Genomic DNA, 14,128 nt, shown 5'->3' with positions numbered 1-14,128 from the left:
TTTTTTAAGTATCTCTAACTGTAACTCATGATTTCATGTATTGATAGGTAATAAGTGCCATGAAACTGAATATGATCTAAACGCTAAAAGAGAAATGAAGGTCTGTTAGTTTGGACATTTACAGTGTTTGTATTTCCAGCATGTGATTATTATTCAGCAGTGCATGTTGGGACATTGCGCTGATTAGCATAGTGATATTCTGATTCTGTATGACTGGTGACGATGTTAGCCAGTGATGTAAAAGCCCAGATGGAGCCTGCTGGTTTCTGAATGGTCCCACAGGCATTGTGATGGACAGACTCCCAATAGCTGCATCTCTGAGGTGAAAGGTGGAGTGGGAGAGAAAAGGGTCACAGTTTTATAGAGGTCAGGAGGTGAAGTAGGAGTTCTGCATGGAGTAGAGACGGTCAATGGGGTTTCCCACTCGCCCTGCTAGGAGACCGCCTTCCCCCGTTGCTAAGAGACAGTCACCAAGGTGACTGAGGCTTCCATCGCTGTCCAAATCGTGGAAGACGGTCTCCGAGTCTGCAGTGAGAAAAAACGAGAATGTGGACATCTGGACTGGAATTATGTTGAGTAAACACTAAGAGCAGGAAACAGAAAGACAACAGTCTTACGAAGTTGGAAAATTAATGAAAAATGTCTGAGGACGACAAATTGGGAGCTTTTCGTGTCTTACCATAAGCGTGGAGTTGCTCACTGTTGAGCTGAGGTGGTGTGAGCCCATGTCGGAATGGCTCTCCGCCGTAGATGTTGGGGTCCAGAGCAAGTAGCTGCTGACGTGGCAGAGATGGATATCCCAGCATGCCGTCCATGCCATGAGTACTAGATCCATCTGTGAGGAGGAACCCATTCCCATTAGTTACACCTGTTTGGATTTTTTTCTGCCTGCTTCCTTTTCTCTCTCTTACCCTCGCTGTCATCATTGCTTTGACGGCCCCCTCTGCTCGGCCCTCTCCTGGTTCCCCCCAGCTGCTCCTGCTCCTGCTGCTGCTGCTGCTGTTGCTGCTGTCGACGAGCTATCTTTTTCATCTTGGGTACACAAACGGACGCTGTAGTTTGTGCTAAAAATGAGACAATGCATTTCAAACATGTCTAAAGATCTTACCTTGGCTCTCTGGTTTTGGAACCACACCTGCACAACTCGTACTGTCAGTCCAGTTTCTGCAGCCAGTGTCTCCCTCACCTACAGGTCAGAGTTTTCCATTACTTTAAAATAAAAATGCCATTAAGTACTAAGAGCCAGAGTAAATAATGACATTTGATAGGTAAGCCAAAAAGTGCATGCATTTCCACTGATAAGGAGCGGATCCACCCACCTTCCGGCATGGCTTAGCCGATACTTCAAAGGAGGCCTTGAAAGCCCGCCGCTGCTGTGTAGTCAGGATGGTGCGTGGACGTTTTGAACGCTTGTGTTCTTTTCCTTCATCTCCACCTTTTCCACCACCAGAGCCTCCGCCACCGTCTTCATCCTCACTTTTTACTGAGTAAAATAAATACATGACAAAATTGCAATTCCAGTCCAAATGTGCCTGTGGACTGTTGTTTGGTAGGTAAACCCAAAATAGGCAGAGTAGTTTTTGAGTGTGTGCTGTTTGATCTCACCAGGTGTTTCAGACAAACTAGTTCTCAGGTTCAAAGGTCAAAGACGTCTACACATTTAACTGCTATGCAGGGATCATAGGGACGGGATCTGTAGAAATAGGCTTCACTGATGCAGTTTAGCTGCGATAAACTGAAATCTTTGCCACCATAAAGCAGTTTTGCCACTTGGCTCAAATTACACTTTTATTATAATATACACAATTATGCTATTACTGTCCCAAGGTGCTGCTTGGCGATTTTACACCAGCTGCCATGAAAACTATGTTTCCATACATTTGTGTTCATTTTAAAAGAAAACCCAAGCACCGTTTTGTGATTCAACTGAGACACTTTGTAAATATACCTGATTCAGTTGGTGTAGGACTAATGGCAGCCAGCATTTCCCTCTCCTTTTCATAGTCCATGCGGCATAGCAGCTGGCCTTCTTTCAGCACAAACTCATCACCTCGCTGCAGTCGGCGTTCACACTCACAGCAGCTGAAACAGCCCAGGTGGTACACCTGGCCTAGCACACGCATGATCAGCTCAGTGCGTCCAATGACCTGCAGGCAGGCACTGCACTTCCTTACAAAGAGCCTGCAAGTGGACAGAAACGCATGTGTGCTCATTAATTACGTTTACTTTTGCTAAAATACAGCAACAAGAGTAGGTGAAGCCATTTAAGATGAAATACAAACAAGCAGTTTTGACACGTTTACCCTCAGCTCCTATTAAAATGGAGATTAGTGTAGTCTTTTAATTAAAGGTTGAACAGACATTACCCAATTCACAGCGCAGCAAGGTGAACATCTGTTAGAATGAGTTAGTCACTTCCTTTTCATTTTGGGCTTTATGTTCTCCATCGTGACAGTAGATGGCAGTAGTTAGCTGGGGATGGCTTGAGTATCCACTACATGCCGAGATCAGTTCAATTCCAGCCTAGATTTATACCATCTATAATCCTAAAGTACATACTTAACTCTATAAATACAGCTTAAAATAGTCTTTGGTTCGTTGCTTCTCCCCATGACCACTTCCCTCTTTAGCTCTCCTGTTTCATCCCGTGACGTTCTAACCCTCCAGTTTCTCTCCTGCATCACAATCACTCTGCATCCCATTCACGGAGCCCGAGACTCTATCTTCAAATTCCTTTCAAATCCTTGTTCTTGCACTTGGTTTACTCCCCCCCCCCCCCCCCCACCTCCCTCTGCATTTTCTGCCAGCATTCCCAGTTTTCCCTCATGCCCTCCTAGCCCGCCTCCCCAGTTCACTGAAACTAATAAAGACAGGATTAATTAGATTGTTGTTTAAACAGTGAGATGGCCAGACAGACGCTGTAAACTCATAACCAGGGATTGGTGATAGCATGGGGTTAATCTCTCTGCTCTCACTTATGCACACAAAACACACACAAACAGGTACTCACACATGCACACCCACACATGCACACAGACTTTTGTAGATGCAACTATTTTACCCATACTGATATAGACCATATAGCCGTCATTGCACTGATGTAACACACCTGCAGTGAGGGCTGATTTGACATAAGTTAAAAGGAAGGTTTATTAAACAAATGAATAAATACACATGCGTAAAAAGTACTAGCACAACAACATGCAAAAATTAGTCAGAAGGGAGGAAGAATGAAAAGGAGGAAGCAGGGGAGGAGGGGATGGAGGTCACAGTATTGTTGCTCCCTGACTGAGTGATAGGAAGGTGTTGCTGCCCAAATCTGGAGTATAAAGATGGAGCCAGGTCTGCACATTAGAGCTCCTAATCTGTGATGCTGTCCCAAACGCAGCTGCTGCAGCTAATCTTTCTCAATCCGTCTGCCAAACGCTTTCCAAATTCCCCAAATGACAGTGTCACCAACTTGATATCGAAAAGCAAACATCAGCGCTCATAGAAACAAACCTTCGTGGTTTTTCTGCAGCACCATTACAACGCATTCTGGAGAGGCGATTTTGCTGCAGAAGAGCCAAAATGTCAGTAGGCTAAATCCAAAACTTACCCCACAAATGAGAAAAATCAGCTGCCCTGGTTAGTGCAGCGTCACTTTCTGTCTGAAAACACACTTCAGCATCTTAAATAGCTGCTTTCACTGTGAACAATGCTCAACAGATGAGAATAGTCAGGGCTGCTTGACATGGGACGGTTGATGTGGTGGTTAAGGCCCACACTCCCTAATCAGTGTGTGCACAGCTCGGTAGGAATTTGCCCAACATGGCACACAGAGGCAACTTGGGGTAACTGCCGCAGAGGGGGGTCTGTAAGTAGACGACTCTAATCCCTCTAATAGAAGTATCATGCACACACGGCCGTGTCCAGGGTGCAGCTCATAGACACGACGGGTAACGGCAAACGTGCGTTAGAGGTCGTCTGAATCAAACTTTATCAAACAAATAGAAAACATATTTTCTTTTTAAAGAAGTTATTTTTTAGCTCTTATCTGAGGTTACTGTTTGTTCTATGCTAACCACTGACTAATACTAACCACGGTGAAAAAAATAATTGAACATGTTTACAAGACTGTCTGTCACTACATGTACACCACTGCAAAGAGTAGAAACACTAGTGAGACTGGCTGTGAGAGTCTGTGATGCACAGAGGTCGAGGAAGGCTGTCGCTATGGATTTGGGGAGGTTAGAGGGTATGACTTCATATAATCTCAACGATTAAGAGATCAAAGTTAGAGAGGCAAAGAGAGGTGCTGCCTTGAGTTGATGGAACCGTGTCTTACAAACAGAATGACAGAATCTTTGCCATCTTTCTAAGCTTTGTCATGTGGCTTTGTTTTGACAGTGAGCTCTGACAAGTATAATGTTGTTTGGACTGTAATGCGTTCATTCCATTATGATATATATATGTCTCGGAGCAGTTGTGCATCCCACTATGCATGGACGTAATTTTGGGGGGGACAGGGGGGACATGTCCTCCCCACTTTTTCCAAAGTCAAGGTTTGACCCCTGCACTTTTTACCATCCAAAAACAATATTACGCTATATTAAATTGACACTAGTTGAGCTCTAGGACCAAGCAGAAAACAACCTTTTGTGTTGAAGCCGGTTTCCCATTAGAGCATACTGTAAAGATCCCCCCCCCCCCACTCCGTGTCCCCCCCACTTCTAAAGGGAAAATTACGTCCATGCCGCTATGTAGTCATGATCAACATTCATACTTTTAGTGTCGGTTTGGGTGCATCCAGTCTGGGTGACTTTAATAACTCAGCTTAGTCATTCAAGAGCTCAGGAGAATCTACCTAAAACAATGGCTCATTAAACATTAATTACGTTTGAAACCTGAACAATTGTGCAAATAATCTATCTCTAACTCTCAAAGTATGACATGCTGCGGTATTGATCCTCTGATGCCTACACACTTATGAGGATGAAATGTGACCCACTATGTTGCTCCCAGAGAGAGAAGGTAAAACAAAGGATTTAGGAGATGAATGCAAAAAAGACCAAATGATTTGAATCAATCTTACTTTTAAGTTGTATTTTGTTTTTTATGTCTTAGAAATGTGTGTGTGTGTGTGTGTGTGTGTGTGTGTGTGTGTGCGTGTATATATGTGTGTGTGTATGTGTGCACATTTTGGCGGATATTGCTCTGTGGAGCAAAATGGCTCAGAGCCAAGGTTCAGTAATCACATCATCTCCTTTTATTAAATCTCCCTGCGCTGCTTCTGTGTTATTAAAATCTCCCAGCATTCCCCACGATACTTGCAACCCCGCCACCACTCACTCACTCACACACACATTACAAACACGCGTGTAGGTTTGTGTGCTTATATATATATAAATATATATATATGTATAAATAAATAAACATATATATATATATATATATATATTTATATAAAACTATAAATACTATACATATGTATGTGTGTGTATGAACGTGTGTGTGAGGGCCTGTGCGCGCACATGCGTGTGTGAGTACCTGTATGAGTGTGTGCATGTGTGTGTGTGTGTGTGTGTGTGTGCATGTGCATGTGTGTGTGAGTGCAAGTGTATGAGTGCCTGTGTGTGTGTGTGCGTGCGTGCATGCATGCGTATGTGTGTGTGTGCATGCATGAGTGTGTAAGTGCCTGTGTGTGTGTGTATGTGAGGACCAGTGTGTGTGTGTGTGTGTGTGTGTGTGTGTGTGTGTGTGTGGGCATGCATGCATGCATGTGTGAGTGAGTGCCTGTGTGTGTGTATGTGAGGACCAGTGTGTGTGTGTGTGTGTGTGTGCGTGCGCGCGCTTGCATGCATGTATGTGAGGGCCTGTGTGTTTGTGTGTATGCATGTGTGTGTGCGTGTGTGCCTGTATGCTTGCATGTGTACGCGCGTGTGTGTGTGTGTGTGTGTGTGTGTGTGTGTGTGTGTGTGTGTGTGTGTATGCGTGTATGTCAGGGCCTGTGTGTTTGTGTGCATGCGTGTGTGTGTGTATGTGTATTTAAGGGCCTTTATGCATGCGTGTGTATGAGTGCCTGTGTGTGTGTGTGTGTGAGTTTGATACCATCTTGACGCATATGGGCTCCAACACAAATATACATAATTAGTAAACGGTTAGTGTAAACGTATAAGAGCAGATAAGGCTTTTTAAGAGCAAACATTAATAAAACACTAGCAGATGCTGTCATCTGTCACACACCACCACTCATAAATTTAATATTCTTTCCTCCTAATGAGTCTTTCTAATTACTTAGAGCACACATTCTATAGACTGGATTTTCCATTTCTGCAGAGACCTGTAGCCAATCTCAGTTATACTGTTTCACGCCATGATAGTTGCAGTAAATTGTTCACATTAGCATTAATAACCAGCTCTGCTGGAGTGCAGCTCTCATTCTCGAACATTAAATTCCTACCCCGTGTAAAGTAGCCACCAAAAACCTGCATGTCGTGCACGGTCCGTATGATATATGTTTCTGGTTGGGTATGATCTACACCTGATGGCACCAAGAATGAATGTTATGTGTCAGGATATAGAAGTGTGTCTGTGAGTGTGCGTGTGAGAGGGTGTGTGTTAGTTTAGATAAAACAGTTAATCCCCAGGCCACCAAAACGCAATATCCTGTCTGCCCATTTCTCATTTCCTGTCTGACTCTGCGGAGCGGGAAGCAGCAGGGAGGGGGTGGCGGGGGACAGCGGAGCTTGGCCGTTACCTCAGAAACAGGAGATACGGCAGGTTGATTTGAGAAAAGTCTGTGCCAATCTCGCTATCTCTCCCTCTCTGATGCAACCCCCTATTCTCACCCTTTTCCTTCTCCCTCTCTGCTTTTATTATCTCAGATTTAATAAAGCAGAGGCGAGCAGCTTGTTCTGCCATGAAACATTTATTAGCTGTCTGTTATAAAATTGTTGTGGGGGAGGAAAGATGATGGTGTCTCATCTCACATTATGCAAAAACAGTGGCAATATCAACCCTCCCACCCCCTTCTTCCCCCCAGACACACACACACACACACACACACACACACACACACACACACACACACACACACACACACACACGAACACTGATGCCCAGATAAAAATCAACCCCTCCATATGACTGCTCCCTCCCTAAAACTCCTTGTCTTTTCTGTGTTTATCCCATTTGAACCCACTTTGCATCTTTGTAAGCTTCCCTTGATCTTCTTTCACATGTTTCATGTTTTAGACATTTTAATGTAATGTCATCAGAACACCCAGAAGACTGCCCCTGGTCCACTTTCTATTCAGCTGGTGCACGGCGGCCATCATCTGTTGAGCTTTTAAACAAAAAGGGAATATTGAGTTGTCTCCTCCAGTGGTTTTATCTTAATGCGCTTACAAAAACACTTTAACGGTTTAAGACTGCATTTAAACAGTCATTTTTAATTATTTCTGCTGTTTGGTCCAAAGTATCTTCAGTGTCACTGACTTTAATACATTAAATATAGTTTTTGTTTAGGATGAATTCCTTTTGAAATGTGATTTGCATGCGTCGGAGCGTGAAGGTGGACGTTGTTTGCAGCAAGACTGTGATCCATGTGACATATTGCACAATTCTCTGTAACAGCATTTCTCAGCAGCAGCCAGAGTCAAATCTGTCATCTCAGGTCTGACAGAGAGCCTGGCAATTAGCGCTGCGCCCAATCAGCCTCCCCACCAACCCCTCTCATCGCTCTTCCGAGACACAAAGAGGCATAGGGTGCGGGTGGTGGGGCTATTAAGACAAAACAAGGGATAAACGGAGAGATAAACTGTTTGGTGTCATCACTGCTATCAATCTCAACAAGAAGGAAATGAGGTTTGGTATACAGAAATATTATTACAAAGCAGACAGTGATGAATGAGGCAGTGGATCAGGAGCCAGAGAGAGAGGAAGAGTTAGTGGGCTGGAGGTATAGAAGAGAGGAGTATAAAATCCATTTTCTACCCTCAGATTCAGAAGAACACACACACACACACACACACACACACACACACACACACACACACACACACACACACACACACACACACTGAACAAACACGGAGTTGTTTTAAAGCTCTTCAGTGTGAGATGGTGGTGGAATTTTGCTTTTTACTTCTGCAGTGAGATTTTAGTTACTTATATACGGTGTGTGTGTGTGTGTGTGTGTGTGTGTGTGTGTGCTCTCCACGTCACAAAGTGAGGAATTAAAGTCCTATTGACTCTGTTCTCAAGAGTTTTCTGGCCCTGTAACCTGCTGTTCTGTCCAGGTTAGGTCCAGGTTGGGTAAACCCACCCTGATAGCCAAACAGGACACTGTGGTTTCTAGAAGTGTGTGATCTAAGTGTGATCTAAGTGTGATCTAAGTGTGATCTAAGTGTGATCTAAGTGTGATCTATGTGTGTGTGATTACCACTTGTTGAACAGCTAGGCTTCCCTTTACAGACACTGTCTGTTAATCAGGCTATTAAAATAAGTCTGTTTATAAATTCACAATAAGCTTCATTAACACTTTACTTTTTAAAAGTTGTTTATGTTTCTCGCTGGTTTAACTTGTCCTATAAAAATGCGTAACAGTGAGACGCATACATACACATATTTATAAACAGAAGGACGGGTAACAGGTTACATATTGCCAAAACTAATATGCTGTAAACTTGAAAACAAAAGGTAGGGAACTTGTATGTGTAGATGTGATGGATACCGACAGCTAGATGAAGTTCTAAAGCATTTCCATGGTTTCACAAAAAACTCAACAAAAATCCACAGAATAAGCAAAAATTCATTTTACATAATCTCATAATAAATAAAGCCTGAAAGCTGCAGTCATTTAACAGCATAAATCAATGTATACCTAATGATGTAATATTTTAATGAACGGCTGCAGGGTGACTGAAGCTCCAGGGAGTAAAATTAAACTCACAATTATATTTTTCACACTGAATTTGCACAAGTTCTGTAAAAGTATCCAGTGATTCACAGCTCACTGCATGTTTGGGTTTTAGAAGGCTCAGTTAGGAATGAGTTAGTGAACCAGTGTCATTCAGAAATATTAAACATGCAAATGTTGAATTAACATTTGCCCTGTAGGCATGCCCAAACAAACTGGGTGGGGGACACGTCATGATTATATATTAGACCGTTTTCCTAATTTAATCGGTTGGATTTCTTCATTTTTTCTTTTTTTTCATCCTAAAACAGAAAAACCCTTTGCTTCCCTCACCTCCTATTCCAGAAGCCAGAGCAAAATCAGGAAATGATCCGAGTGTTGAACAGAGTGTCCTTTAGCTTGTGTGAAGGAGTCGAGTTGAGCCTGTCATTGTGCAGGGTGAAGTTATCAAGAGTGAATTGAAAAAAACTGCCTTAACCAAAGGGGAAATATCAAGTTTCTCAGCCTAAAAGAATGCATGTCATCTATGCATGATTACTGCATCTTATTTAACTCCAAACACTCACTCATCATGTGTTCAGACAAGTAATGTGTCTTTGCTTTACTCAAACAGATGCAACTATCACTGAGCTGCAAGCATAACGAGGTAAAAAAAAAAAGCTGAACTAATAATCGTAAAAAAAAAAAAAATCCTAAAGTATTTCTGCACATTTCAAATTCCTGGACTGGCTAATCGGTTACAGTGTACACACCTGCTCCAGATGGGGGAGTGCGTAGTGTAAGGTGCTGATGGACAGGCTGCAGGGAAAACAAGGAGACACTGTTGCTGATCCACTGAAGGTCACAGACGACACCGCGTGCCAAGTCTGGCACCAACTCACACCACAAGGCAGAACATTCAGCACGTGCACGATACCTGAGAATGAGCAGCTTTGGATCTGCAGCTAATTCACCATCAGTGTTTACACTTATTTCATTTCTTCACCAAGTAAACAACTTCAGACATTAAATAAATGTTTTGTCTCCCTTTCCCCTTCATTTTTTCATTTGGTCATCACACAAGTGGCTTTCATCTCCCTCCCCCCCCTCCAGATGTCAGGTACAGTGGGAGAGCGAATCTGGTCTGCTGGTTGCTGTCTGACACTTTTCAAAACAATGATAACAGGCTGCAGGCTTGTCCACAGGCTGTTCATCCCTGGGCTCCTCTGACCAGAGCAAGCATCACACAGCCAGGAATCACAAACCCAATCATCCAACAAACATTCTCAGCTCCCCAGCAAACAGGTTTAGTGTTTTTCTTTTGTTGGTTTCACGGCATCAACATGTGTGAAGGAGCAGCATGGGTCACTAACTACCAAAGCTGCACAGTCAGCAGACGAATAGACACGGAAATAGTGTATGCAGCATCACCTTGAATGAACAAAAAACATTTTCTTTTCTTTATCAGACAAAAGGCAGGATCACTTAACTAGTGTGAGTTTGTTTGTTTGTGTGTGTGTGTGTGGGGGGGGGGGGGGGTCGTCACACAAGTCTTACATCCTTCCTGACAAAACCAAGTCCAGTTTAACTGTGAAATGCAGCGTTTCTATTTAGTGTCTTCTCTTTGCTGTTATTATCTATGAGCACATAAACAATCCAATGAGGAGGATGTTTTTTCTTACGTACAAGAGGGTAGATGACGTCACGTGGCCCTTGGAATATTATCAGCACAATGATGCCCCAAATAACATTTTAATGGATGAATTTAGAAAACAACTATTTTACAGCTTGTGAAGTTCCCCTAAAACCTCTTTATCACGAGACAAGCCCCATGCGCCAGGAACCCCGCGTGCACCCGCACGACCACATGGAAGTAAAGCCTTTTTTTTATTTAAATGATCTATGGAAAAAAAGTATCTTACTTTTCATAGTCGTGCTTGCAGTAGAGAAGCCGGTCTCTGCAGTAACAGGTCCCGCTGAGCGCACTCAAGCACACTGCGCACTTGACGCAGGTCTCGTGCCAGGAGCGCTCGTTGACTCGCAGCAGGAAGCGATCGGCGATGGGAGACTCGCAGCCCGCACACACCTCTCCCCCTCCTCCCCTGTAATCCGGACCTGATGGGAGCAAATTATCAGCAGGAAGGCCCAGCATCACCTTTAAGTGTTAAATGTGAAAAACATAAAACCCGCGTCATCAAAACACGGATATCGTTGCATTAAAAACAAAATCTGAAGGGGCTGACCACACTGGCGGTGCGCTGTTCCCTTTTCAGAAATGGTAACGAACTGACTTCAACACACACACGCACGCAGATACACACACACCATGCATTTTTAAAATAACACTTTTGATTAAAAATATTCAGACTAGTCGAGTTGAATATTTTCTGTCAAAGTGAAGTAAGAATAAATGCCTTTTATCACCGAGGAGCAGGTTGTGCTGCTCGTTTTGCCCCGGTGTAAATGAGCTTCTAAAGATTTGCGTTCAGTGATCAGACCTTTTCCATCTGCCTTTTCATTTATCAAACTGCTGTTTGTTAGAACGGGAAGAGAGGCACCACTCAGCAGTTTTCCTCCATTAAATTCAGGTGTTTTCATACTCATCCATCCCTCTAAACCCGACAATATTTCTGCTAGAGGCCATTGTAGGGCTGCACTAACCAAAAGGCGTGGAGGATGGAGGCTGCTGCAGACAGGACTGCTGGTTCTCCTCTGTTTTCATTCCTTCTTTCCTTCCTTCAGTGTGATCGCTAAAATTAGAAGGAAAAACACACAATGTCTTATAGGCGATGTGGGTTTGATTAAATTAGGAATGAACATTAACATTTAGGAATGAATAGAGTCCTCCTCTGATAAATTTCATGCATTTAATGCAGCCTGTAAAATAAAGCAGATATTTGGCAAAAGACGTAAAAAATAAATAAACAGAAAGTTACGAAAATATTGTTAATAAAACAAACCCAAAAAAATCACCAACAGAACTCTGTCGGACCTGTTACATGGGTCACAATCTGTTTCCTTCATTCTGACTAATTCAAATGTCTTGGTGCGGTCAAACAGGCAGCCAGACATCTTCATAATATTGTTAAATGTTCTGAATTAGGCCAAAAACCGACAAAAGGGATTTAAACGTGAAAAAAGTAAAATAACAAAAATGAACAGCAATTTGTTTTTTTTCTAAAGGAGATGAGTAAAGATAAGGCTTTGTCCAATAAAAGTAAAAATAATTTGGATCATTTAAAAAAATTTTTCATAATTTTACATGTAAAATATAATTACGTTTAGGTCGGTTGACTGAAGGTAAATTTTGCAAAACGGATTAAATATTGTTTTTTAAATAAAGAAGTGCAGATTACAAATATATTGCATGTTAAGAAAATGCAATAAAATAGAAAAAAAACGATAAATCATTTTAACATGATATAGATTTATTATTACATCTGCTCATTTGTTCTTTCCGTGATCTGACCGCTCTAAAGGCACAGCAAAGAACAAAAATCCGCTGGTCGGTTAGAACACACACACACACACACACACACACACACACACACACACACACACACACACACACACACAGAGAGAGAGAGAGAGAGTGATAAACGCTTAAGTAAAAGTCTGTAAATTCTCATTCGGGGCTGACCTGTAATAAATGTCAGAAAGGGCTGAAGTAAGAGTCACGGAGATCGGGAGCTGTTGTTACATAAAATAAAGAAATCACAGGAAACAAATAAATTATGTAAATGCAGATAATCTGATTTGGCATTTTTCCTAATTGTGTTGAATAAAGTGACATATTTGTGCCATGTTTCCAATAATGAGCGGGCAGTTCATGTCAGGATGACTGTAAAAATAAAATTACTGTTTTAAATAACTTTGGCTTTGCATGTTATTTTACATCAATACTACTACTATTACTACTAACAACAACAATAATAATTAATGCTAATAATAATGATGATCTTAATAATAATAATAATAATAACAATAATAATAATAATATAAGAATAGAATAAGAATAATAAGAATACTTTTCCTAAGGTTTTTGAACAACGCATATAAACTGAGTATTTTAGTCAAAACTACAAATTAATGGCAACATTTCTTTTTCCACTTTCTGTTTTTAAACCGATCGGTATTTTTTTATTTCCCGAGAGACCGCGTGATTTATTTAAACTTGCTAATTTCTAAAAACAAACGCACGTAAATGCGTAAAAAGCCATTATAAGAATAACCGATTTAAGTGGAACAACACTTGAATCCGCCTTCCACGCAGCTGCTCACCAACAACCTGTTTCTGAGTTGGACTCCTACCTTGAGGTGAAACACACTCCTCCTGAAATCTCGGTGGGCAACATTAAAATCAGATGAAACTCTCAGCTTGTATGAATGAACACACGCAGTCGTCCACATGTGCCTCACAGCTCGGCGCGCGCGGAGCCTACGGTAGAAATTCCAGCAACATGATGACCCAAAGTGCGGTCTATTGTCTCTCCTGTTTTCTCCTGAAGCCGTGCGAGTGTGTGAGTGTGTGTGTGTGTGTGCGCGCGCGCTCTGACTGTGCGTAAAAGAAGCAGAGGGAGGAGATGGACAGACATGGAAGGGAGGGAGAAGGTGCGGAAGATGCTGAGAAGCTGAGCGATAAAAGAGCCTATTGATAACCCAGATTGGGAGGATCTCTTACATTTGGGCTCAAACGGGAAACAGCTTAATATTTCCTTTCTCCACAAACAAACATTACATAAGCATCTTTTTACAACAGGCTACATCTGGAATTTTCTTAGTTTTAGGGCTGAATGTTATGGAGATGAACACTATACAGAAAAACACCTTTCTTTATTGGATACTTCGCTCTATTAAAATGCTTTTTGTTGAAGATGAAAAACCCTTATGTTCAAACACACGACTGTAACCAGAAATAAAGGTTTATTTCCCTGTTTTTAGTATGTAAAAATGTCGCCCCCTGGTGTCAAAACACAATCGGTGCATATCAGATACCATGTACGTCTCCTTTAAAAACGTAAAATTCATATAAAACGAAGAGAAATCATAATTATCTTGAAAGGATATTACAGGTGTTTACAGGACAAAATCTTGATGTTTTGTACTCGTTTACAGCTGGTGATCCCCACTCTCCAACCCCCCACATAACATTCAAACATAATAAATAAAGCTTTGATTGATTGATTGATTGATTGATTGAACAATAATGTTGTCCTTTAAAATGATTAGTTTATAAACTGTCTTCTA

General features: G+C 41.9%; 1 protein-coding gene across 2 annotated transcripts; it reads right to left on the bottom strand.

Annotated features, from left to right (window-relative positions):
- Positions 1–222: 222 nt before the first annotated feature.
- lmx1al (LIM homeobox transcription factor 1, alpha-like) lies at positions 223–13,377 on the bottom strand. 2 transcript variants are annotated; one of them, XM_015948463.3, is made up of 9 exons: positions 13,193–13,377; positions 11,543–11,631; positions 10,804–10,996; positions 1,949–2,181; positions 1,320–1,483; positions 1,109–1,186; positions 912–1,032; positions 680–835; positions 223–525 (listed from the first exon to the last, which is right to left on the bottom strand). In XM_015948463.3, the coding sequence occupies exons 1-9, from the start codon at positions 13,234–13,236 to the stop codon at positions 368–370; spliced, it is 1,236 nt and encodes a 411-aa protein (XP_015803949.1). In that variant the 5' UTR covers positions 13,237–13,377; the 3' UTR covers positions 223–367. The 2 variants fall into 2 exon arrangements, with proteins under 2 accessions (XP_015803949.1, XP_054597264.2); XM_054741289.2 differs by lacking the exon at positions 13,193–13,377 and adding an exon at positions 12,522–12,567.
- Positions 13,378–14,128: the final 751 nt, after the last annotated feature.

This window comes from Nothobranchius furzeri, chromosome 5 (genome assembly GCF_043380555.1).
Source record: "Nothobranchius furzeri strain GRZ-AD chromosome 5, NfurGRZ-RIMD1, whole genome shotgun sequence".
Classification (NCBI taxonomy): Eukaryota; Metazoa; Chordata; class Actinopteri; order Cyprinodontiformes; family Nothobranchiidae; genus Nothobranchius; species Nothobranchius furzeri.
This window is presented reverse-complemented; position numbering and strand designations above follow the sequence as displayed.